At 36.5% G+C, this 27,344-nt stretch overlaps 1 protein-coding gene across 13 annotated transcripts in view; it reads right to left on the reverse strand.

Moving 5' to 3' along the window:
- Positions 1-638: 638 nt before the first annotated feature.
- The window catches only part of HECTD1 (HECT domain E3 ubiquitin protein ligase 1), a 61,120-nt gene continuing 34,414 nt past the window's right edge, over positions 639-27,344 (reverse strand). For 7 of the 13 annotated variants that reach the window (XM_005520311.3, XM_014249810.2, XM_014249812.2 and 4 more), the window contains 21 exons: positions 26,752-27,075; positions 26,172-26,338; positions 25,823-25,999; positions 22,357-23,193; positions 18,742-18,963; positions 16,887-17,020; positions 14,612-14,768; positions 13,533-13,755; positions 11,069-11,123; positions 10,647-10,829; positions 10,092-10,302; positions 9,925-10,010; positions 8,248-8,375; positions 6,374-6,575; positions 6,092-6,229; positions 5,233-5,840; positions 3,675-3,753; positions 3,470-3,563; positions 3,003-3,153; positions 2,007-2,151; positions 639-1,595 (listed from right to left, as the gene is read on the reverse strand). In XM_005520311.3, coding sequence (XP_005520368.2) covers positions 1,458-1,595; positions 2,007-2,151; positions 3,003-3,153; positions 3,470-3,563; positions 3,675-3,753; positions 5,233-5,840; positions 6,092-6,229; positions 6,374-6,575; positions 8,248-8,375; positions 9,925-10,010; positions 10,092-10,302; positions 10,647-10,829; positions 11,069-11,123; positions 13,533-13,755; positions 14,612-14,768; positions 16,887-17,020; positions 18,742-18,963; positions 22,357-23,193; positions 25,823-25,999; positions 26,172-26,338; positions 26,752-27,075 — 4,459 coding nt within the window. In that variant the 3' untranslated portion in view covers positions 639-1,457. The remainder of the gene's footprint in view (positions 1,596-2,006; positions 2,152-3,002; positions 3,154-3,469; positions 3,564-3,674; positions 3,754-5,232; positions 5,841-6,091; positions 6,230-6,373; positions 6,576-8,247; positions 8,376-9,924; positions 10,011-10,091; positions 10,303-10,646; positions 10,830-11,068; positions 11,124-13,532; positions 13,756-14,611; positions 14,769-16,886; positions 17,021-18,741; positions 18,964-22,356; positions 23,194-25,822; positions 26,000-26,171; positions 26,339-26,751; positions 27,076-27,344) is intronic. The other 6 variants (XM_014249815.2, XM_088058123.1, XM_088058127.1 and 3 more) reach the window with 4 other exon arrangements.

Consider the following 27,344-nt stretch of genomic DNA (forward strand, 5'->3'; position numbering starts at 1 on the left):
TCCAATTCTGCATTAGGGAAAATCCAAGAGACAATGCTGTAAAGTCCTACAAACAATGCCATGAAAAGAAATCTGGCACCAACCTCATGTGCATGTGCAAGGCAGAGTCTTCTGGCAAGCTCCTCTCTATAGTAGCCTGAGAAAAGGTTGTTACCAAAGATGACTGGCACAAAGCAAAACTTATTACATAGATTCAACAATAGCCTTTTAATTTTTTTTTTCCTGGTATCAACGCTACATAAAAATCTTTAAAACCACAGTGTCATCTTGCTTTATCTTACTGTACGCCACTTTTTTTCCAATAAATATCAAGTGCTAACACCAAGGCAGCCCATCCATCTCCGCTAAAGCTGAATCAGCTTTATCATCTGACCCAGATTTTATTCCAGTATAATGAAGAACTATAGTCTCAGGTCATATGGGCTCACTGAAGAGCACCAAAACCTACCACATGCAGTACTCATCACTGCCAGACTCAAGAAGTTCCACTTACTCTGAAAAGATTTGAACACAGAGATGAATTTGTGAGATCAGTAGTTCTCTTATGTAGTTCTTTGAAACCTTCATAAACGCATGGCACATTGTCCAGAACATGTACAGAGATTTAGAAAGTACTAATGAAGTATTCAGAAGAGACATTTTTATATGTTGCAAACATTTTAATGATTACTTTTGAGCTTACACATTGGGTGCTTTTTTTTTTTAAACTTCAAACTGCAACAAGTTAAATAAATGTTTATAATATACAAAGAAAATACAACCGAAAGTAAAACTTGCTTTAAGTGTGCCTTGCACTAGGAACCAGTGTTTTTTAATAGCTTTATTGTTGAGCTGCACGAACACACTTAAGGATTTGATCTTTATAGCAGGGCATTTGAGAAATCAAAATATATTCCCACTTGAAAGAAAAAGAAGAAAAAAAAAACGATTGTGCATGATTATACGCAAAAACCCACTAAAATACTCCAATAGTGCAGGCACCATTAAAAAAGAAAAGGCTGGAGATGCCCATTAAGTCTAAATTTTAAAGGAAGCAAGTTTCTGACCAGTTAGCTTAAAGCCAGCAAAACAGGGATCAGTGATGGCAACCGTAGTGTACAGGGTATTAAAAGACAAACTTTACACAATACACTGTTAGAAATTTGTATCAGTGAACACTGAAAATCTGATGATCTGTTCTTTGGAACAGTCAAACAGAAACACCTTAATTTCCAGTTGTGCAAGCCCTTGAAGCATCACACAGTGTTCTGTGCCAATTTCTTGCTGGCTGTGTAGTTACAAGGATTTATTTTGTCATTAGCAGCTAACAAACATTCCACATTTTCCTAAAGCCTCACAGGTGAAAAAAAGGCAAGTCTCGTCAGAGCACAGCGTGGAGATCGTATTTTTTGCACACAAACACAAGAGGCTTCGCTAGTATCAAAAACACTTCCACGTGCCAGGCTGCGTGCAGCGGCTCAGTTGAGATGGAAGCCTTTCTCCATGGTAGCAGCCAGCAGACGCTCCCTCATGATCTCCTCGGAAGAATACTCAGGCAACTTTAGGTAATGCACACATGTATTCACAGATGGATAACTTGCATCTGTAGCATCAACCTGAGGAAAAAAAAGAATGTTTACTGCAGTTGTTCACAGCACTCAGTATGAAAGATAAAAGCTGTAAAGTCCTCTAATTCATGGCACTTGCTACATACCTAACACTAGTTGGCAAGAAACAATAGCATCAGCAAAGCTACAGGCCAATTTATAAATACACTTGTTTTATATGTACATTAATTCTTTGATATTTAAGTATATGAATTATATATGAAAAATATATATACATACATATATATATATATATATACATAGTATCAGAGAGCAAACCTGAAACAAGAGGTTAGTATCAAAACCTTTACACAGTGCCATAAATTAAATAACTATAAGAAAATCATCACTGTTGAAGTATAAGCTCTTGCATTGCCAAACCGAAACAGCTGGTTTAAAGGGTGCTGGGGGCCGCCGTACCTTGCGCACAACAGTGAGCCGGGGGTGGAGGTTTGCTAGCCCTCCTGGTGGGAGTGTTGAACAACCAGTGGTGAACTGCAGAAAAGCCTTCCTCTCATCCGAAGACATACCACACAAGACTCTCACAAATCGAAGGAATCCAGGGCTTTAAAATAAAGTAAAATAATTAGTTCTGATAACACTACAAGAGAGAGTTAAATTTCTCTTAACTTGACACAGTAGAATTACAATCTTTAGTCATGTTTAAGCAGACATTGTAAGATTCTAGGGCCTATTGAGTATTAAGAATAAAACATCCTTAAATAAAAATAAATAGTCTTTAATCTCCTTGCAGAGTATCACACAAAAAAATGTAGGTACACAGTTATCTTGGTGTGTTATTTGGGTATCTTGCATTTGAATGCGTATGAGTGGGTAGGGAACTAGAGCTCAAACATTCCAGCAGGCTAATTCTAACACAGTTCCCGACGTAATTTGTATGTTATTGCTACCAAGCATGACAAGCAGCAAGAACAAATCCCAAACCCAACAAACCTGAAAACATCGAGACCACCTTCTGATAGCCAACCACCAGTAAGTATATTTGTCCCCTGCACACTACACTTTCATTTTTAATTACATCTCAAGAGAAAGGAGTAAGAAATATGGGCAAAGTAACAATTGTACATGGCCATAAAAAGTTATAACTACTATCAAACATGAGAATAAAAACTCTAAAATCAATTTTTAGTATCTGTATTAGCTGCCTTTATGTTTTCACTAGTTAGTTGTATTGGAATAATTTTTTTATCTTGTCTCATCACAAAACTATCAAGTACCTTGTAACCTCTCTGTTGTAACACATGGTGATTTCATGTAGTTTTAGACAATCACTTACTCTTCAGTGATCACCAGTTTCATCCAATTTGTCATCTTCATCTAATGAACATTCTGGACATTCTATCATTTAAAATGCTCTTTTAGCTACTCTTTTAATATCACTCAAAATAAAAGTACCTATCTCTTGTATATCCCAGTTTGGGTTCGGTGTAATTGATGATATCCTCAGCTGCCCAAGAAGGTGATTGATTTCCACAAAGAATCATCTGAACCTCTTCATGGCTGAAGGAACTCAGCTTCTCCATTGGAAAGACTCTATTGAAGCCATCTTTAATTTACATAAGACACAGTTATAAACATGAGTCCAAATAATGTTTATAAAATAATGTCAGCATTTAAGTTCTATTTTAGTCAAACCAGAACCAATCAGTAGTTTCTTAATTAAGGTAAATAGAACATCTTCACAATTAAAAACAGCATAACTGATGCAAAGGTATTCTAAAATTAGTATCTTGCCTGTTGCATTTTTAAGTAACAAAAATGTTTATTTTTGAAAGCCATTCTATGCCACCACTTTTAACCAGCATGCCCTAAACACCCATTATTCCACCTAACTGCATATATGCTGTTATATTTACAATTACCTCTGAAGGCCTCCATTTGTTTCTGTATACCAGTATGCATGCAGAAATCAAACATGAGATCTACGTACTCCTCTGCATTATCCATTGTTACAGTCTGCAAAGACAGTAGATAAATACTGTAAGAATTCACTGTTCATTGAAGTTGGTGTTGAGACAATAAAAATTTAACTGCTGGTTAAATTGTAAAAGTAGGTTATTTCCCTACCTCATCTTCACCACCTGGCTTGAGATCCACAGCTGTAAACCCATATACTTTGGATGAAGGGCAAAACTGAAAATTTAAACTTCAAAATACAAAGGTAGTTAATAATTGAAAACAAGTCTGCCACTGCTTTTGTAAACACACCTGATTTTCAACCGGTCACACCCAAAAGCACCTCACTGGATTCCAAACCATTGTGAGTGGCTCACTTTGAACCACTGCTCATGTATATACAAAAGCACAGAACTACAAACAGTAATGAACTACAAAGATAATATGTCTTCAAACATACAATATGCAAATACATATTCTCACTCTCTACTTATTTGGATTTGATAACCACTGAAAATTTCATAAATTTGATATCTTTAAGCTATCAACTTCAAAACTACTCAAACCATTTAATTTAGTTCATAAATTCAGATAAATAATTTCCATTGAATTCCAGCAATAACCATCACACAGACACTTAGCCTGTTCGGCACTTAGGCTCTTCAATAGTACTACTTGCTTTTTCTCTGCAACAAGCCACGCTAAATTTCAAGCCTTCTGAGAATATAAAGCTGTTACAGATCACTGACAGAAGGGCTACAAAGATGGGGAAGGGTCTAGAGAGGAAGCCAGGGGAGACCTCAATGCAGTTACAGCTTCCTGTGAAGGAAGAGGGGCAGGCACCGATCCCTGTGTGGAGACCAGTGACAGGACCTGAGAGAATGGCCTGAAGCTGAGTCAGGGGAGGTTTAGGTTGAATATCAGGAGAAGGTTCTTCCCCCAGAGGGTAGTTGGGCACTGGAACAGCTCCCCAGGGCAGTGGTCATAGCACCAGCTTGGCAGAGTTCAAGAAGTGTTTGGACAACGCTCTCAGGCACAGCGTGTGACTCTTGCGGATGGTGCTTTTAATCACAGATGCAGGCTGATCCTTGGGGGCTCCTTTCAGCTCAGGACAGTCTGTGATTCCAAGGCCATCAGTAATTACTGAACTCTGACTACACAATTTTTGTGGCACAATATGATCATCACAAATAATCCATAATATTAATAGTAGAAAAGCTGTTGTTTCAAAGGAAATATTTAAAACTAGGAAGAATGACATCCTGACATGGGTTTACACAGGGATGAGTACTTTATCTTTTACATTTACGAAAATCAACACATGCTCTGTTTAACATGGATTCAAACACTGCACTAGGAACACAATCTGAAATGTCAATCTGTCCTCTTCATAGAACTTTCAAGTTTTCAAATATCAAGTTATCATGGCAAAGAAATTACTGAATCACCCTTCTCTTAAAGCTATGATTTTTCAAGTATTTGTGTTTACAAGTATTATGTTTTCAGAGTATTACATCACTGCAGTGTAGCCACATTTAAGATTAGGAAACTGAGCAAGTGAGAAGAGAAAATCTTCAAACCAAGGAAAAATAATATGGCTGCATCTCTATGGATTCCCCCTTGCAATGATGCTACTTAAAACTAAGAAATCTTCAGTTGTAATTATGTGTTAGCTTCTGTCTCTAGCACAACACTGTTTGCCTATCTATAAATAAATATGAAAACTTACCCCAAATCCTCTATGCTAAGAGGAGGCCCCGAACCTGATGGATTCTTGAGCATTAATTCCTGCAGTTTAGTGTTCTTTTCATCTTCCGACAGATTTTTGTTGCTTAAAATTTGACGTCTTTTAATTGCAAGGTCCTTAATTTCTTTTAGAAACCTAGCTCTATGTGGGTTTACTAATTCAAAGTCTTCCCATGTCAAAATTCCATTAAACCAGGCAGGAGGCTTAGGTTTTGGTGGATCAAGAATAAATTCTGATTTGGAGTCCTCTTCCAGACTTCCTACTGACAAGGAATCATGTCCTTCTTCTGTAGAAGCCTCTGACTGACTTTCAGTACAGTGCAAGTCTCTGTCACCCCTTGATTCATATATCAACTTACTCATGTTACTTTTAATGTCCCCCATACACATGAGTTTAAAAAAAGGCTTAGAAATGGGTAAATCCACAAGTCTATTGTCCTGAATGCATTTAGCCAAGAAAATTCCAAGGAAATGAAAGAGTTTGGTTATTCTTTCAAGTTCATCACTATCTTGTGGGAATGGTGCTGTAAACAGTCCACATGATCTCTGTACATAGTAGCCAGGCGGTTTCAATCCACCTCCAATATCAACCTGATTTAAGAGACAGACAAAAAAAGCAGAAACAGTTAAAGGTGGATTTAATTAGATACCTGCACTGTCTAACTTCTTATACTCTACTGCTCTGCTAAAAAGAGAACTAAAACACGAACTGTGGACCAGAGTGGTCATTCTTGACCACAATGACTACCTGCTGTATGAACATGTGTTCTTCCTTCCTGGATGTAGGTAATTTTTCTTTTTTTTACGCAAGTACTCAGTTTAAAATACAAATTAAAATATACCTGACGGGACTCATCATCTGGAAAATCATCATCACAAAGCCAAGCTCCCAAATCTGTCCTTTGAAATTCTGCTGCCACCAACGCGTAAAATTCCAAGGTAGGACCCAGGCCTGTTCCTTCCTCCCCTAAAAACTCAACCTAGAAAAACATAAGGAAAGTTAACAGTAAAAGAAAATCCTACTGAAATGTTCAGCATTGGTTTTGGAACAGGATATTCAATATCCTGTCCAGTACATTAGAAATAGCTATCTAACCTCGCTCTGCTAGGCAGATATGCTTTACCTCTAGAACAGATTTTCTGTCTGCATGAATCTGCATGACATTTTCTGCCCATTCCATCAAGGATTCACCTCGCGGAACTTTCACTCTTTCATGTTTGAGGCGTCCAACTCTGAATTCTCCTGGATCATCACGTCTCACTGTGCTTGTGGTCCTTGTCCGTTCAACAGTGGCTTCACGTCTGTTCTGCAGCCATACAATTGCTCTGGAAAAAAACAAACACCAGTTGTTTAAAATTTCCATGTCTTTCAGCATGAAAACTTGAAAGTAGTCACCAATAAAAACTGACTTGTTAAGTACTAATTGCCTTCTAATTTTTTTTAGGCATAAACCAAACTAAACTATCTATCAGCCTGAAATGCCCCAAGATATGGGTTGCTTCATATTTTATGAAGTCAAAAAACAATGTAATTTCTAAAATAAGTGCCAGCTTCTGATAGCACCAAAGAAAATATACAATTCTTGATCTGAATTCCTATAGTTTTCACATTACAGTGGAAAGGACAAAAAGCAGCATTTACTGTAGAACTTTTAATCACAGATGCTCAAAACTATTCACAGACACGTATTTCACCTTTCATTATATACGGTAAGACAGTTGCACATCACCCCTGTGATACTGACCAAGTTTTGCAGATTTATTTACTTACACACTGCTTAGGGCAACAGAGAACCAAAGTTTAAGTGCAATCATAGACAAATAGACCCATATCTGTGAAGAACAGCTGCCTTTAATAGCAGTACTTACACAAAGTCAAATTTTCAAATTTTTGTATGTATTATCATCCATGCAGCAGTAAACTATCTACAAAGCTACCATCTGTTGATTGTTTTGCAAATATAGCCAAGTGTCGTGACAGACACAGATAGTGTACACACCCACAGTTCATACAGAATAGGTGAGTTTTAAGAACTACTTCCAGTATTTTAAGAGCTTAAGAAAGCTCTTTACTTACAAAATAAATAAAATGCAATGTTTCCTGAGAGATCTCTTTAAAATGCAGCTTCTCTAAAAATTAACTTTTTCCAAAACAAAACAGACCCCAACATATGGACCATTTTTTTGTAAAAGTTAAAATTTTTACACAATAAAAAGACATAAACCAATGTTTTGCAAGATAATACCTTTTATTCTCTTCCTTTTTCTTTCTTTTTAAATACCTCATTTTATACTCTTCCTGAGGCACTTCTACTGCACATAAGACACAACAGTAATTTTGGCAACTCTCTCTCTTCTCTTTGATTTGGAAAAAAATGTGTAGCAACAGCCAAAAAAACGCTCAAAAACTAGCTCTTCCTTTTCATTACAAAAAAAGTATACCAGCAAAAAGGTTTACACTGTCTACATACTCTCAAGGTTATGATTGCTGCAATCAAAATATTAATGATTCTGAGGTAACAAAGAACTCTAGAGGATACCTTTAAATGTTTTGAAGTCTGGTTTTGTTCTAGTTTCATTATGCAGCTTATAGTAACTTTCAAAATAGCATCTTTTTCTTAGTTTTCTGTTTTGTTAAAACATTAATGAATTAAAAATAAATGAGCCAAAACAATCACAAGTTGCTGGAACTGTAAAAATGCATTAAAAAAAATATAAGTTCATATGATTCTCCAAATGTTTTCTGTTTTGTAGTCCTTTATGCAATGAACTGCAACCCAGACAAACTGACCAACAGGTCTTCATCTGAAGTTAAACAATAAAATTCCTTGTCATTCTGAGATTTTCCATCTTCTTCCTTCCATCCAAAATTATTCAGATTTGGCAAGAAAAATTTGTCTCATTAGGATTAAGGTCCTTCTGGAAATCAGCAATTTAGAAACTATTATATGTAAAAAATGAAAAGGAAGAAGTCATATTTTAATTTTTTTTTTCTTACCTTGATGCTCCAAATGCTGTACATGTGAAGTATAACTGTCTTGTTTCAAATGGAATTAAGAAAGGACACTTGCTTGTTAGTTGCTCACACCAGTCTGGCAAAGCTCCGCTTGCTAGTGCCAATGGTTCCTGTAGTTTGATGCAAGGAATAAAGAAACCACCAGTGTTAGTAATGTTTGACTTAGGTGGTCCCAACAAGTTTGTAACTAAGTACGTACACAGAAAACACACCCAAGTACAGAGTTTTTATCTGTGCTTGAGTAAGTTTCTTCTCAGCGACTGAGATTTTTTTCCCCCTTTTAAATGCTTTCAATACGGAAGCTGTATGATGGGCAGCTGAGGTCACTTGGTCTGTTCAGCCTGGAAGAGACTGAGGAGAGACCTCACTGCAGTTCCAGCTTCCTGTGAGGGGCAGAGGAGGGGCAGGCCCTGATCTCTGCTCTGTGGTGACAGGGACAGGACTCAAGGAAATGGCCTGAAGTTGAGTCAGGGGAGACTTAGGGTAGACGTTGGGAAAAGACTGTTTACCCAGAGGGTGGTTGGGCACTGAAGAGGCTCTTCAGGGCAGTGGTCACAGCACCAGCCTGGCAGGGTTCAAGAAGCATTTATACAATGCTCTCAGGCACAGGGTGTGACTCTTGGGATGTCCTGCACAGATCCAGGAGTTGGACTCCATGATCCTGAAGAATCTCTTCCAACTCAGCATATTCTGTGATTCTAAGTTCGTAAACTTTCTAAGACTTAAGTGTGGACACAGGGTGCTTTGACATAGACACTAAAAGCTGTAGTAAATCTCTGGGATATACACTACTCAAAGCACTGTGGGGAGATCTAAGAACCCAATTACCTGAAAAGAATTACTACTGAGTTTTGCCCAAAAGAAATTAGATATTACCATTTCAATATCAGAAGACATGAAAGAAACCTAATGGTACAAAATTATCCCCTTAAAATATTATTACAGTCCCTTTTGAATCACAATTATAATAAACTATACTACAGAAATTATTACTACAAGGATGTTCACGGTGCCAGAGAAGTGTTCAAAAGAACACGAAAAATTGAAACTCTTTTTGAAACAAATAATTGGGACAATGTGACAATGTAACAAAACCCCCCGAACTTCAAAAAGCACACAAAGGATCACTAAGATGAGAGTCTTCTTCATCTTTGTTGAAGAGAATGTAGCTCTACTGAAAAACTACATCCTAAAATTTTCTTTTAATGTTTCTAATTAACATGGTACCAATAGGATGTTTTCTAAATCCTATTTTTGAAAGCTTTATGTAGAATGTATGAGTAATAAAATGTCTGTGAAACTTAACATAATCAATTGTCTTTTTTACATTATCATCAGGCAGACATACATATACACTACATTGTAACATCAATGTCTGGTACAGAGAAAAGATTATTATTATTCATAACCAAAATATATCAAGTAAAAAAGTTTTGTATGCTTTGTACAAAAACAAACTGCATGGTTCTATTCAGACTAGTCTGTTCTTACAGAATTTACTCATTCAAAATATAAGGAAGAAAATATGTATGAAACAATTCAAAAATGAAAAATGGCAAAAAGCCAATAATTTCAAGAAGTCAAGATAAGGAAGAAAATGAACAGAGTCCTAAAAACAATACTACATATATACACTGTGTATAATCATTTGTATAATACCTCAATCTGCTGGAGAATCTTTGTAGTAATTTTTTTACTTGTGAATTCATCTGGTGGGAAGTTAAACTGAGGATGCTCATCTCCTTCTGAAAATAATCAAGAGAAAAGTTTTCCTTTATTTTTGTTCATTAAAATATTTTAGAAGCCCTGTAAAATAAATAAGTTACCTTCTTGAGAAGTCCGTGCTGTGTAAGGGTCACTGGCAACTATATACAAAATTCTAAGTAACTGCAGAACATCTTCTACTCCACAGGAGTTCTGTCCACTGCCAGCTTTGGCCTGGGGCTGTTCCTTGGCCAAACTAAGGATATCAGAATTTTGAAGAGTAGAAATGGCCCCTTGACTCAATCCAGATTTTGATCCATGTTCACAAAAATCCTGTAAAAAAAGAGAATGGTTAAGAATGAAAACTGCGTGTGTTGCTGGCTTTAGGACTGTATTACAAGTTGATTTGAAAAAATCAGAACAGTTACTGTGTTCAAACTTAGCACTTAATCAAACTGTGCAGGGTGCAAATTCAAATGCATTTTAACACAACTACATTTAACAGAAGACATTAAAATAAAAAGGCAAGAGCAGCAAAACCTAAACTTGAAACTGGCTTTTGAACATTCAATTTCCCTGTAAATACCATGGCTCTCCCTCCACAAGAATCTTTAAAGCTGCAAAACAAAGCACACAGCCATTCATAATAAAAAAAAAGTTTGGATGCAGACATATACCTTGTATGCAGCTATGAGCTGGGAACAATTTCTGTTTTTCCTAATACTTTTATTAGTGCCGGTTAATTTCCAGTGGCGCAGGAAAGCTGAGTCTGCATTCTTCTGCAGGTAGGTTATCAAGTCATTCTTTGGTAATTCATCAGTGCCAAGGTACTGCTCCACATGCTCTACTGACCAGCAACCCTACAACAGGAACCACCAAATGTTGGTTTTTCCTGATTGTAAAGTCTTTAAGATTTCACATGCAATATATAATGTCTTTTTTTAAAGGAGCATGCATTTACAAATATACTCACATATATTCTTTAAGTAATTGAAAACTGTTAGTTTTTTTAAATGTAGCATTTCAAAATCTGCAGTAATATTTCTTTTGCTTTTATTAAAACAGACATAAAACACAAAGGCACCGAAATAGGTCTTACCATTTTTCCACTTTCTTTCTCTTTATCAGAATCCTTCATTTCTCTGTACATGATTCTAGACATCAAAACAACGAGTTAATATTTCATACTCATAGCACATCCTCTAAATTCTGAGGTTACACATCGACTTGTTAGGTATCAGTGACATTTAGATAATGTGATGTAAAACAGAACAGCAGCTGCTCTTTGCTGCACAGAACATCTGAGATACCCTGAGGCAGCAAAGTTCTTAAGCTCTATTTTCATGGTGTTGGTATTTATCTTGCAAAGTATTTATGTTTCCTTAAGTGAGACTTGAGTAATCAAACAACCTTCATTGTGCCGATTTCCCAAACCAACTTTAGATTTTTCACTACACGTGCACAAATGCTTTAAAATTTTTAAGTCCTAGGGAAGCTTGCTTTGCATTAACTTAGAAGACATTTCTCATGTTTTCTACCTAGGAAATCGTTTGTTGCAGCATGCAATTTTTGACAGAAGGCAACTCAGAAAATAGGTGCAAAAGCACTAATTAAATCTGAACTACAGTTAAAAGTACTGCACCCCTCCTTACTGCAGTTGTTGTTTACATACACATTGTTATTCTAGTATGACAGAAGTTACACTGGGGTAGTAAATGGAAAACATTCCCCATCATATAGTCTTACAATTTCTATTACTACAGAGCTAGTAAGGTCATATTAACATTGAGAGAATAGTTGAGGTAGGAAGGGTCCTCAAATATAATGTTTAAACAGAATTTCCTGTATTTCAGTTTGAGCCCTTTTTTCTTCTTGTCCTTTCACGTGTCACGTCAAAGTCCATGGCCTGGCTTCCCTATGTCCTCCATCAGGTATTCCTACACATCGGTAAGAGCCCACAAGTCTTTTTTCCTCCAGGCTAGACAGATCCAGATCTCTCAGACTCTTCTCTGTACAACAAAAGCATTCAGTGCTTAAACCATCCTAGCAGCCCCTTGCAAGATTCACTCCAGTGCCCATGTCTCTCTGGTACTGAGGAACCCTGAACTGGGACATAGGTGTATCTCACCAGTGCTGATGGGGACAATCACCTCACTCAACCTTCCTAACGCAGCTCAGGGTGCTGCTGGTCTTGGCTACTGGGGTCCATAGCTGGCTTATAGTTAACTTTATGCCCACCCAGACCCTCAGGGCCTTTTTCACCAACCTCCTTTCCAGCCATCTGGCCCCCAGCCTTAAGCACACACAGAGTTACTCTTCCCCAGCTGACAGACTTTACATCTGCCTCTGTGAAATGTCACGAAGCTCCTGTCTCTCCATTTCTCCAGCATGATGAGGTCTTCTAGAATGGCATCACAGCCATCTGGTCCAACAGTGACTCCTCCCCAGTTCTGTTTTGCCTGGAAGCTGAGGGTCTATTCTGTCCCATCATACAGTCGGCTAATGTAGATGTTTAAACAGTCCTGGACTCATATCAACCCTTGGGGTATACCAGCAGGCCTTTACACCAAGGATCACAACCATCTGAGCCCAGCAGTTCGGGCATTTTTTCAGACACTATCCAGTCCATGTTTTCTAAGTTTGTCAGGGAGAGAGAAAGTGTTGAAAGCCTTCCTAAAGTTGAGGAAAATAACATATACTGCTTTCCTCTCATCCACTGAGCCAGTCATATAGCAGAAGGCTGTAAGGCTGGCTAAGCATGATTTTCTCTTCATAAATCCATGCCACATACTTCAAATCACCTTCTTATCCTTCACTGCTTGGAAATGGTTTCCAGGACTATCACCATCACCTTTCCAGGGATGAAACAGTAACTAGTTTGTAGTTCCCTAGATCTTTCCTGCCTTTGTGGGAGGCAGAATGACACTTCCTTTTCTCTGGTCCTCAGAAGCATCTCCCAATCCTCATGACCTTCCAAAGATATCAGAGGATGGCCAGCTCTCCTGGGTACATTCCACTGGGTCCCATGGGCTTGTATGTTGAGTAACAGTCCTCTTGCCATTCATATATCACCAGATTCAACTCCAGATGTGCTCTGGCTTTCCTAATGTTCTGCCTTCAAGCTGGGACAACTAGGATTCCTCCTAGATCATATGACCCTTCTTCCACTCCTTGCATGCTTCCCTTCCACGCTTCTTTGTTCATCCATGCAGGTCATCACCCATACTGACTCTGCCTGACTTCCTATGTATTGGGATGGACTGTTCTTGAGTCTGGAGAAAGTGATCCTTGAAAAAAAAATCAATCAACTCTCCTGGACTTCTATTTTCACTAGGACTATAACCATGGGATTTTCCCAAGCAGATCCCTAAAGGCTATGATTTTTTCCCTTGGTTTTGCAGGCACAGCAGTAGTTTTAAAACCAGTATTAACAACCTGACATAAATAAAAAAAAAATCTAATTCTAGCATTGCTTGTTAGAGAGGAGGAGTTTAAAAATTAACATCCATTTCCTACTCAGTCACAGTGTTCTTTACGCAGAATAATGGAACTGATGAGCTTACGTGTATGTTGGCTCCCAAATACGTCTAAGTTTGTCAGATTTCACACTGCCATTACAGGAGAGCTGTAACAATTTCTGTACATAGTAAAAGATGGTAGATCGAAAGTTTGTTAGGGGCAGTTCTACTTCTCGAGTTGTTCCAAGACCCGAAACTTTCAAGGTAAGTGCTAAACGTGGCGAAGGCATGCACTCCACCTCTTCCAAGAGTTCTGAATGAGGTGTACCTGCAAAAATCATTTGAGAACCCTTAACACAAAATATATAATGCATGACAAGGTGGCTTAAACGTTAATAACATGGTTCACTAAGGAAGTGTAATGACTTACTGCACACATGCCAAAGAGATGAAACGGAGTTCTAACTATGAACTAAATTATGACTGAACCATTTCTTTATGGGAGTAAGATTAACAGGAATTTCTGAAATCCCTGCTGATACCTATATCTTGGTAACATCTTACATATTATCACAGCACATTAATTCTTCTTTTCCTGTGCAGTACCTTCCTTTCAGTTCTTCAAAATAAGCAGTGGCTTATTCCCACATATGCTAAAACCTACTTATTCTTCTCTGTAATGAATGTTGAGTATATCCACAGTGCTGAACAAGGATGAACTAAGGAGCCAAGGAGCAAGATCAGGTACTGTGCTGCTGACTGTACACACTGCTCCATCACTGCTTTACCTTGCCCCTGCCTCAGCTTTGCACTGCTTCAGCATACCCTCTCCAATCAAATCTGTTCTGGGTAGCTTTAACACAGTTAAGTCCCTGAAGGTCAAACCAGGCATCTTTATCACATCTTTAATATATCAAGAGATTTTATTACTTATCATGGTAAGAAACGATCCTAGCTAAATTCCTAAATTTGCTCATTTTCCTCAGCACTTAATTTACTTTTCCCTCAGTAATGCTTAGATCTGCAGAGGTAGATGAAACTCACATTCAAACAGAGAAAAGCCACACAGCCACAAGAGCATGTTGTACTGATTGATAGTGATAGCATCCCCAGATCCAGTGGGCCCTTAACAGTGCATCTCCATCCTAAAGCCAGATTAAGCATTACATATTTTCTCAGCATACCTGGTGGAGGGATTTCTAGGTCAGTTGTCTGTTGCACATTAGTACGACCAGGTCTTGGGTCAAAAGCAGGAACCAAAGCAGAAAACTGCCGTTTCAAGACATAATCATCATCCCATGTTCTTCTACGGCCTCCTTTGGTTTCATACTCCTCTTCTTCCTAAAAAAAACAAAAACAAAAACAAACAACAACAAAAAAAGCACCCAAAAACCCTAGTTGTTTTTTTTTGATTCTGCTGAAGAGAATAATCTGATAAAAGAATTGAGAGTTCATGAATACAGCAGTCACAAACTAAACTGCAACTCTACTCAGCTCTGGTAAGGCTGCATCTGGAGTGCTGTATCCAGTTATGGGCTCCTCAGTCAGGAGAGACATGAAGCTCCTGGAGAGGCCCCACAGAGACTACAAATATGATTAAGGGACTGGAGCATCTCTCTTATGAGGCAAGCCTGGGGGAGCTGGGCCTGTTTAGCCTCAAGAAGAGGCAAATGAGAGGGGATCACATCAATGTTTGTCAGTATCTGATGAAACAGTGTCAAAAAGATAGATCCAGGCTCCTCTCAAGCAATAGGACAATAGACAGAAACTGATGCACAGGAAGTTCCACCTAAAGATGAGGAAGAACTTTACTATGTGAGTAAACATCCACTGAGATAGGTTGTGTGTCAAGCTGGAGATACCCAAGAGCCCTCAAGACACAATTCTGTGCCATAGGTCTAGGATGACCCTGAGTGAGCAGGGAGGCTGGACAAGATGACCCACTGTGGCTCTTGTCAACCTTACCCATTCCATCATTTCATTATGTCTTCATTATGTTAATTTTCTCTATAAAATTAACACAAAATAAATCAAAGCTGGCACAGGTGTATTTATAGTTTCTGGAAAGAATTAAAACTTTCCATGAAACACCAGAACATAGGAAAATACAGAGTACTGTAGACCAGCAAGCTTGGTATAAATGCTTTGTGTATTCCACAAACTTTGCAATACCAGAGGTTCAAATATATCCAATGACATCAAAATAAACATTTATTTTTTTGAAAACAAGAAGCACTTTTTTCCGAAGTGTATACATATATTGATATGTAATGTATACACATTTTATCCAGAGATTAAATCAAGTATCAAAATACTAGAACTATTTTAGTGGGGAAAAATCTAATTTTCAATAGGCTTTAACAAGTATTAATTAGTTATGAATTTTCTACAACAAACTTTTAATCTGTTCTTATTCTCATTGAGAAGAATTTCATGGTATATCAGAAGGAACCCAAGAAAGGAAAATTTTCTTTTCCAGGCCTGCTTCTTCCTGTGTAATTTAAAGCAAAGTCTATTTTAGCTATTTCTGCTACTTCCCATGAAGAAGGATAATAAATCCATTTAATAATTTTTTAAAATTGGTCAACATTCTATAAACTAAAGTTATTGTTTACATTGTAAGATCCACTTAAGTTGTACTGGCTTGGTTTTTTTCCTAACTTTGTATCTTTGTACAGAAGGTGAAACAAGATGTTCATTCATGTACCTGAGCGTCTATTAAAATCATAAACACAGTAAGTAAAAATGCTAAATATTTTGGTCCAAATTAAATAAATATTAGCATATTAATTACAAGAGGAAGTTTCTATAATTTCATAAAACAATATTTAAATTTATTCTGTAAAACATTAAATCAGAATTAGTGAAGCCTTCTATTTTTCCTCCTAGATCTTGCAATATTCATTCTGATCACTTCAGAAATAATAGAAGGCCAAGCACTATTCATACCAGTAAAGAACAACCAAATGAAAAGGCAGAACTCCTGATAGTGTAGGCAAGAACCATGTGAACAACGACGCTGGGTTTTGTCTAGCCCCCACGCCACTGTTTTTTTTTGGGGTTTTGGGGGTGTTCTTAAGAAGAGAGAGACTTCCTTTAGCAAACTCTTGCTTCATACAGGCCTACAATTAAACACACCCCAGAAATTAATCACTACAACCTGTATCCACAGTTACACCATTTCATCAGCCTGTGAACTAGTGAGTCATAATTTCTACTGTTTGTCAACTTCTTCCCAGACTCATTTTAAGACATTAATCCTGTAAAGTCTTGGGTATGCTGGTGTTTAATAACAGTTTTCTTGTGGTTTTGGCTATATGCAAGAAACGAAATAAATCTAAACCAATTTAACAAACGGAGTTAATATTGTACGTAGGACTTGCTATTGCAAAAAAATTTTGGATTTTTAAAGCACCTGTTAGTCAGTTAAGTTAGTCATCAATGCTAACTATACCGTACCATAACTTCTTCATATTCTTGATCTTCTTGGTTATCATCTTCATTTTCATCATCTTCTTCATCTGGTTCAGGTAGATCCTCATCATCATCTAACTCTGCCAACAGAGTGCTAGCTCGGCAGCTATCAAGAAAATCTAGAACACACATATATATATTTACATACAGGACAAAAGACAAGAATAACTTATAAAGCAGAATTTTTAAAATAAAGAACAGAAGCACTGGGAAGAATGAAAAAAGAAATCTCACTTAAACCAGAAAAAGGAAATTATAACATTGCTTATTGTATATCAGGGATAAAAGCTGTGATAAAAGCACACATCCGTTAAAAAGTCCATGGATCTAGTCAATAGCACAACTATAGAAGCACTTACTATTGGTACAATTAATAGTGATCAGCAAGAGTGATCTGTTTCTCATTTGATTATAACATTTTATAATTACACTTATTTTAGATTACAAAAGATCACCAGAAAATTATGCACAAATGCAGACTGTCTATGTCTCAATAATTTAAAAATAGGTGGGTGATGTAATTTCCACTAAAAATGTGTGGTTTAGACCTTATATGTCCTTTACACTGTAAGTTAAAATAAACATTTAAGAGTGATACTTTAAAGATTCAATTGCTAATTAATTACTGTAACAAGAAGTTGAAGGCAAAGTTCCATTTTCCTCACTTCATACTAAGATTTAAAAAAACAACCTCCCCAAACCAGAAAAGAAGTACACAGCAATCCAAGTGGACTGGGATGAAGCTTTGAGCAATTTTTTTTTTTTTTTTTACATTTTTCTGTGCACATGGAAACCATCTATAACCACCCAAACATCCTTTGTATTGTTGCTACCACCCCTACTGATACTTGAATGCACTCTATTTGCTCAGTTGTTGGTGATATATTTTAAGACTTGTCACCCAAAGTATCAAATTAGACTTAATTTGATAGAGTAAAAGGGAAATTATATATGCAAATATATTAATCAACTGCCTCCAAGAAGTTCAATTCCAATACCCATTGAAATGACCAGAAATTTTTCAAGCAATTTCAATAGGTGACAAAATAGAACACAATCTTAATCCAACAATATTTTAAATAAATCAAGTATCTTTCTTTCAAGAATATCTCACAATTCAATAAACTTCACATTAGGAAGTATTTTCTCATATCCAACCCAGGTTTTTCTTGACTTCATTTTATCAGCTCAGTTCCTAGGTATTACTGACCAAATTATCTAAATCTTCTTTCATTGTATTCATATGCCTCAAGTAACTTCTGTCCTAAAGTCTGGTTCTAAGGCACCCACACAACTCTGCATCTGTTTGTCAAATCACGTAATTTCATTCTTTCTGTCAATTTTTGTGTTTTTTCCAATGTTTTGTAATTACTATTATGGTACTGAGATACCTGGAAGCTGTTTTAAGGGTACAATGTGCCTAATGGGGGATGCTTTTCAATCAGAGTAATACAAGGTACATCAGACTGTGCATGTAGCATGCCTATACAACACAACAAAAAATAACACTTTGATTGTAATTAGAAGTACATATGCAAACTACATTAGGAACTAAACTTGATGATGGAAAATATGAAAGTGCTTAGATAAACTATACCATAAATAATAGTAATATGGGATAGAAACTGCTGAAAATAAAGATTTGAAAACATAAGGAAATACCACTACTTTAACATTATTTTACTTACTGCCTTACAGAACTAGCAACATATGAACAGCTCAACTTTCAAATACTTTTCAGTAAATAAACTACTATATGAGAAAATCATAACAATGGAATAAAAGGAAAAGTCATTAATGGGAAGTCTAATGCTTATGTTCATTTAAAAATGAAACTTACCATATAAAGAATATTCTGCCTCCTGCCCTGTATCGCTCTCACTAGATGTTGATGTTAGGCTAGTAGTTAGAGTATTACTAAGCGACTGACCAACAGATAAAACTGTAGTTGCTGTAGCTACATTGCTGCTGCTAGTAACACTGGATGTAGACATGGTCACTGTTGATGTGGTACCAGTTGTAGTCAGATTAGGAAAACTTTGGGCACCCATAAGAGGAGAAGCTATAGATAAAGATATGGTAAGATAAAATAAATGATTTGATGACTTGAAGAGTACAACTTACATGCATGACTCCTGTGTTGAAAAATATATTTGGGGTTGAAAAATTATCAGTGTGTTATTTTATAATAAAGAACAACAGACTATAAAGGGGAAGGGTTTCCCTTTACCTTACAATACAGATGCCCACTTCTGAGCTTATTCCCTTGCAAACATTTAAAATAAGTAATTTTATCAAACAAATCCCCCAAATCCCACTATAAATCTGAAATTAAGTAATTTCATTTTCAACATATGTAAAGAATTTCTGAAATCTCTTACTCCAACACTGTGATCTGTCTTAAGCCTAAAATGATATTTAACATCTAAATTACATTATCATATAGTGCAAACAAGTGAATTGGGAACAGAACATACCAAAACAAATGTGAAACTTGTGATTATTGTGCATTTTTCTAAGGTTCTTAAATCAGCTCTGACTTGTTATTTTTTACATAACTACTAAAATATATGTTCGTCACAGTCAACAAGCCTGAATTGACACTACTTTGAAACATATTTTATGTTTGGATTATTAAATTATGTTGGATGACTTACAATTTTCAGAATAAGCAAGCAACAACTAAAAAGTTACCTTAATGTACATTCAAATAAAACAGTAAATGCATTTAGTGAAAAACTGAAACAAAACTGAATTCACTGTAGACTCAACAGAAATAACTTCAGATAGTGTACATAACTGAGTTTAAGTTATACCTATGTGCAACTATACATTTATAGCCCAGTCTGCAAAACATGCTCTCACATGTTCTTATCTTTAAACAAGAAGACTAATCCCAAGTTTGGAGGGAAAAAGTGAGGGATCATCTACAGTAAGAATTTGTCTTAAGTTTTTCAATCTACTTTTTCTGAACTTTATCAAATGCAAGTTTTTCAGTTATAAAAGAAAAATTTTCATTTTAATGAAATTGAAAACTGATAAATTGCTTTCTTTAAAAAAATAAAAATCTCTGCATTCATATTACTACTACCAAAGTTTGCAAAGGTTACTACCCTGAAAGAAGGATCTAACAAAGCTTCTTTCCCCAAGTGAATTTGGTAGCTTGCAAAAAACAAATGTTACTGTCTCTGCTTTCTTTCTCTGTTACATATACTTACTACATAGATCCCTGCCCCTTAAGAATATAGCTAAAATTTTGCAAACAAAAATATAACAATGCAGGGGAGGTGTGAAATAGCAGTATAACAGTGAGGGAAAGCGCAAAGTTTAAATTTAGGGTTGTTAATAAGCTTGTGTTCTTCTCTATGAAAGCATGGAAAAGAAAAACCAAAGAGTTTTTCTTTTGTTGTTCAAGAGCTTGTTCAGTATCCACATCTTTCACCCTCTGCTAATTAATAACAGCAAACTCTTTGCTGTTACAGTAAACAAAAAAAAAACATTAAGCATCAGCATTTCATTTGCTCTGAATTCAAGAGCAAATAGAAATTGGCTACTCTAGACACCACTTAGCTTCTGGCAAATACTGATGTTTTCTATGCAACCTGTACAGAAAGTCCAAAAATACTTAGCTCACTAATCATCATTTCAGTCTTGACTTTTGGGGTGTTGGGTTGTTGAAGGTGGCTTGTTTGACAATAAGGGTTTTTTGTTTGGTTTGGTTGGTTAGGCTTTTTTAACCTGAACAGGCTAAAAAAAAACAAAAAACCAATTTTTTTTAAAAAAAATCAAGCTTTTTACAACACTTTAATTGAACTCTGGTGAGATTGCTCAAATTTAGTCTCTGATCTCTTTCAGGAACATGAGTTACCATTTACAGTTTCTATTCATATAAAAAGTATAAACCAAAATAATTCCTACATGAAGGATAATATAATGTATGACTATTTTTATCACAGAATTTTTAAGTTGCCCCATTCCTATTTCTAGTTTTTGCAGTGTATAGTTCCAACATTCATGAAATGCTAAGTATGCTGTTGAAGTATTTTACCATGTTTTTCAAAGGTGGTATCTTTTCTCTACCCTCAATACAAAACTACTTCAGATCCAGAGCCACTATCTGTCTGTATCAATTACTGGAATACTTTCTTTGAGTATCTTATTTATATTTTCATTGCAAGTTGCAAAAGACTTCGCCCCCGTCCCCCGTATCACAACATGAATGTAAGAATACATTAAAAAAAAAAATCTCCCTGTCAAAAAAAGAAAACATTCAGTATTTTAAAATATTTTAAAATGCTAAAAGCAAACACCACATTTCTAAATAAGGAAGCATAGAGTCATTGAATTGCTAAGGCTGGAAGAGACCTCAAAGAGTGAGTTCAGATGTTAGCCCAGCACTGCCATGTTCACTGCTAAACCATGGTCCTAGATGCCACTTCTACATGACTTTTGAACACTTTCAGGGATGGTGATTCCACTTCCCTGAGCCACCCATTCCAGTGCTTGACCACCATTCAATGAAGAAATGTTTCCTAGTATCTAACCTAAACCTCCCCTGTCACTTCCTACCTGCGAAAAGAGGCTGCCCCCACCTCATTACAACCTCCTTTCAGATAGTTGTAGAGAGCAATAATATCTTTTTTTCTAGCTTGGGTAATTTCACTTCTTCTAACTTGCCTAACCCATGAAATGCAGGTCTCTCTTTAAAATACTAACCATCAGTGAACAAAATAGCTATCAAGTAACAACTTTGATGGGAGTGTGCTCAAAACAAGCAGGTTAACAACTTACCTTGCTCCTACTTATAATCTGAGAACATGCAAAAGTTAAAGCATGTACATAATGTCATTTAAAACACGGCTAATTACAAACTTTCTCACATTTAATATGCCTGAACAGTTCACCTAATCTAAGCCACAATGACCCTACTATCTCTAGAAAACACACTCAGTATTAGATCACATTATGTTATGCAGCTTGACAGAATCAAGAATCTGCTAACATTTCACTGTACTGTAGTTCTTTTTCCTTTGTATTGTGTTCTTAGCTCCTATGCTCAGATACTTCACAATATGCACAAACTGCCCTTCCTGAGGAAAATGTCAAAGTAATAGAAATATGCAAAATCTACACAGATCAGAAAGCCTAAGTAAGTACCTGACATTAGCTACTATTGCTAGACTTGCATCCCCTTGGTCTAAACCATACTCTCTCCTTAAATATCATCGACATCAATTTCAATTTTCTTTCCATTTGATGGGTACCTGTGATCTGACATCACAGGGCAATGTTAACACTTCAGCTGACAGAAATTCTGTGAGTCCTTCATGAGTTCTACAAGTACACACAAGGTCAAGTACTTTTCTCCATCAGGCCAACACAATCCAAACTCAAGTGTAACAAAAGTCAAAGAAACAAAAAAATCCTCAACTAAAAATAAAAACAGTTTACTTACTTGCAGTACTCACAACATTTCTTCCCAATGTATTAGTATTGTTATCGCTGCTACTCCGGCTTAAATTCATGTTGTTTGTGGCATTGGTACGTGCTATGTTCGCCACTCTTCGTACAAAGGACTCCAGGCTAGAAGTTTCCCGAGATGATAAGTTCGGAACACTTGCACTGGAGCTCATGGGTGCCCCAGCAGCCAACAAAGAACTGACTGAAAGTCTGTTACTCGCTGATGAGCTTAGGGGTCGTTGGGAAGCTGCTTCTTTATTAGTCAGTTCAGAGACTGAACTCACATCAGGGGAGCTTACGCTAACAATTCCCATGGATATAGCACTGGACTCCCCAGGAGTACGTATTGAGTTCTCAGGACCTAACTTCCTCTCTGCATTTTCGTTTCCCATGTCCGCTGTTAAGGTGCTGGTGCTCGCACTGGAGGATGACCCTATGTCAGCCTGAGGCACACTATCAGCGGAAGACAGAACAACAATTGGTTCATGGACGTCAGTGCCTGAAACTATATTTTGTTCCAATACACTCTCTGATCTCCGCTCCATTTTGGTCGAACCCAAGCTGATGTCGCTGCTACTTGCCACGCTACACACAGAACTGCTGCTTCCTTTTCTACTTGAGGAGCCTGCAGCAGCAGTCGTCTTGTCTGGACAGTTGTTTTTCACCAAGCTGCTCCATGACTGCGTTGTGCCTGAAACAGTGGATGAAACAGGTTTGGGTGATGCCGCTGAATCAGGGTCGTACCCTGGTGCAAGCTTGAGGTCAAACTTTCCTTCTGCGCCCATACGGTAAGAGTTAGAGCCACCAGCATCCCAGGTGACATCAATCCAGCCTGGAAAGGGACAGGAGTTTGTGAGATCCAGCAGAAAGCAGACAGGAGGCGTGTCAGACAGTAGCTCCACAATGTGGGATCAGCTTCTCACAAGGGCTGTATGTCTGAATTAATGAAATCACTAAGTAACCCTTAACGCCAATTAGAAAGGAAGCGTTTAAATCTAAACCTTAGTATTTCATAACGTTGTCAATTTAGAGGCTGCTCTTGCAGCCTTAATCTTCAGGGTCACAGAATCCAGCCAAAAATAAAGTTTCCTTCAGGAAGGAACCTGACCTACCAGAATCTCGCAAAATTTTATTAGCATCTATCAAAATTGGATTCTTTAATAACAAAAATGTATATTAAAATGTATCATAACTTTACTAGCAACTGTCAAGAAGCTGTAATTATTACCAGGACATTCAATAACATTTTACTTTGTTGGATGCTTGTGGATAAGCATATTACCCAACAGAAGACATGTCATGAAACTGCTTCATTTGAGACCACTTAAATTAAAAGAACTAATTTAGCGATACACAGCTTTTTAGTTCGGTAATTTACACGCACTTGAACATTCCTCATTCACAAAAAAATCTTATGGCAATCAGGTAAGGGCTGCATCAAGTAGAATTTCAGGGTTGCAAAGAGAATATGTTTCATAGGAAAAAACTACCCTGGGATGAGAACAAGACTCCAAAGAGATGATACTCTTCAGCTCCTTTATTATTTTGAGTAGCAAAAATTTTTAACAGCTAAATATAATAAGTCTGCAATGAGGGTAACATACAAAATTTAGCTAACTAGGACAGAAATGGGGACAAAATGATTTATTTTTACTTGTCTAAATATGTACCACAATCTAAGAGTCACCTAAAAAATTCCTTCTAATATTTCTCACTGTACCTTAACTGCAACAAATGTTGGTGTAACTACTTTAACTGATACACATTCCATCCAAAAATGAAATCTCTAAAGTTTAGTAATCTTCTGCAATCTCAGAGTCAAAACAAATATCAGGTCCAGATACACACTTATTTTTCTTTATTAAAACAGAGAAGAGCTAATATCAAGTAAAGTATTCTTCTTATTATTGTCATGTGCACCTTCAGCTTTTAACTACCTGAAAATCACCACTCCTAGACTGAAACAGATGATCACAGGCAATCTGCTATTTACAAATATCACTCTGGAGGAAAAGTAGTTAAAATGGACCAAGTTTTCAGATATGATATGTAGACATCTCATTCCCAAATGAGCAAGTTTAAATCATGTTATTTTTGTATGATTTTATTCCTTTTTCACAACTATAGTTGAGTAGCTTCATGTCACTAAACCTCTGAAGGGTAAACTTGTGAAGCAAATCTGATTTTTTTTTCTTCTATGATTTATTTGCCTTTTTTATCAAATACAACAAAAAAGCTCCATACTGTAGTTCAACAGTATATTTTTTCCCCTTTATGAATATCTGATCCAGATATTTTTTTCAAAGCATAACTAAATAACTGGTTTTGTTTTGTATAGCTCCTTTCCCTAAAATATTAATTACAAGCAGTTTCAAATCTAAACAAGTTTTAAGTACATATTATGTACTCAAAGTTGTACTGCTCCATCATTACAGGCCTAAAACTCAACATTTATCTATGCTTGTGAACAACAACCAAAAAAGTAAAACAGATACTATTTTCAGAATTCTATATGAAAAAAAACTGTGACAGGAATGAGATGGTTTGGCATCACCATTTGATATTACTCACCAATAATACCTAAAGTCCTCAAAGTTATTAAGTAGCTATGGATACTGTTGTATCTGATATGAAAAATATATGGATGATGGAAGACTTCCCCACAAGCTGTATTGAACAGCTTAAATGAAGTTCAGTTTCAAAACATTTTAAAGGAGATTTCTCTGTGTTCAAGAACTGACAACTCAAACTAGAAGAAACTTTAAAGTCTAGCTAAAAATGAACCTAAAAGTGGCTGAAGGCACTTCAGAAACAAGGCAAGCCTTGAATACCTCAGAAGAGGGGGAAGAGAAGGGAAATGGTGGAAAGCATATTTAGATGACAAGATCACCACCTCTCCTGGAGCGTCTTCAATAATTTAACTTCCTGAGTACTGACTTCCCTGCCTGTTGCAGGTTTTTATTTTGCTCCATAAGTTAATAAATTTTCATGCCTTAACTGAAAAAACAAAACTTGATCCCAAAGAAGCTAGCAAGATAGGAAAGGTATAGGATATAACAAAAGTCAAGAAAAATATTGCAAATGCTCAGCTAGAAGAAATGAGGAAGGTAATTATAGATTTTGCAGGCCCAAAGCTTATTTTATCAGTTTGCATCACTCACCTTCATATAGTTTTTAACAGATGTCTAAATAACAGTTTCATATTTGAATAACAGTTTAATATTTTAATTAACTAAAGCTGTATAAAAGCTTCATTTACAGCAAAAATTTTTTTCGTGCACTCAAATGGAATTTCACAAGTGGACCCCAACAGCTGTAGTATTTTAAGCTCCTTCCCTCCAAAGTACTTTAACTTTTATTAACTTTATCAAGGCATTACAAAGGCAGTACTTTCATGCTACCCATTCTGCATGATGTAATCATGCAACAGACATTTATAAATTCAGGCAATTCATGCTCACCATTATGCAGTTCTCCTGTAACAGTGCCTTCACCCTGCGGGCTTCCATCCTGATCTCTCCATTTCCAATCAATTCCTCTGATCACACGAGCTCCTGGAACCATGTATTTTAACACCTGAGAACGGACCAGACGTCGCTGCCTTCTCAGATTTGCTTCAGCTTCTTTAGCAGCTTTTCCTACAAGAAATGTAAATTGAAAAGACTCAAATATTGAATGGGGGGAATAATTTTGAGCTTATTTCTAAGCAAGTTCAACTGCAAAAGTTAACCTTTTTCACACTGATTTTTATATTGTATGCTCATCAGCATTTTAAAAGAGCAAATAGAATATACGTGTTCTTTTTCTTACCCAGCTGATCTTCACATACTCCATTCACTGTGCCGTAAAGTTCAAATCCAGACAGGGAGAGGTAGTGTGTTTGTCCACTGGCATTCTTTCCCATCTGTTTTATTCTAACATGTCTCCAACCTTGTTTCTCATCTTTTGGAGGATCTAAAGGCCATGTTGCTGTAGATCTTTAAGTTTATTAGAAAGCGGTGATGGTAGGTAACAGGAAAAAAAAAAAAGCAAAACCAAGAAACCTTAGTACCAAAGCAAACAAAACCATAACGCCGATCATGTATGCATATTACAAGATATATAAACCTATTAACACCAGGGCAAACTTTGGATGAGTGTTGGTGTTATGATTTTGTCAAAAAACAAAACGCAAAATTTACGATGATGGAAAAGCACAAATACCATTATGTAAATCACACAGAGAACCTATCTATCACTTCTTGTCCAGCCCATCCTTGACAATTTGTATCACTTACCTCTTTAGATAGATACATTATTACAACCACACTACACATTAATTTAGTCTACAGTCAAATACATTTTTAAAGGCTCTCAGTTTTATGAAAAGTGATAAAATACACTGACATACCCTGGTTCATTGAGACTACAGTCATCAACATGAGTATACAAAGTAGTCCAGTTCTGTCCATCCTTAGATACCTGGAAAACCCAATTTCTGAGAGCAGATCGTCCGTAACCTCGAGCATGGCGTAATGTGTAGGCTGATGGTATAACCCAAAGGCCAAGATCTATGGCAAACCAAGCATTCTTATCATCATTAGTGTGACAATTGAGAGCTGAACTGTCACGGCTCAGGATGTCTTCCAAACGACCGTAAGGCAGATTTCTTCCTTCTGAGGATGTAACCACTACTAATCCATAGGCTGCTGGATTTACCCACTCATATGCAGTTCTGTATTTAAAATGAGAAATATACTGTTCAATTATTACTTAAATTAAAAAAAACTGGTTTCAGCAACATTTGACATTTTTAATTGAATTCAATACATTTTGAACATAACTGAATATAATTTTAGATAATTAGATAACTTTAGATATGTTCCAAACAACACTTTGTTTGCGTTTTTTAAAACACTGTAGCAAAGGTTAAAAAAAACCAAACCCAAACCAACAAAATCAAACAGAACCATGGCAAGCAAAAACAAAGACCCAAACCTCTCA

Source organism: Pseudopodoces humilis, chromosome 7, assembly GCF_049639895.1.
Source record: "Pseudopodoces humilis isolate 2021_Gansu_Grassland_sample_001 chromosome 7, ASM4963989v1, whole genome shotgun sequence".
NCBI lineage: Eukaryota > Metazoa > Chordata > Aves > Passeriformes > Paridae > Pseudopodoces > Pseudopodoces humilis.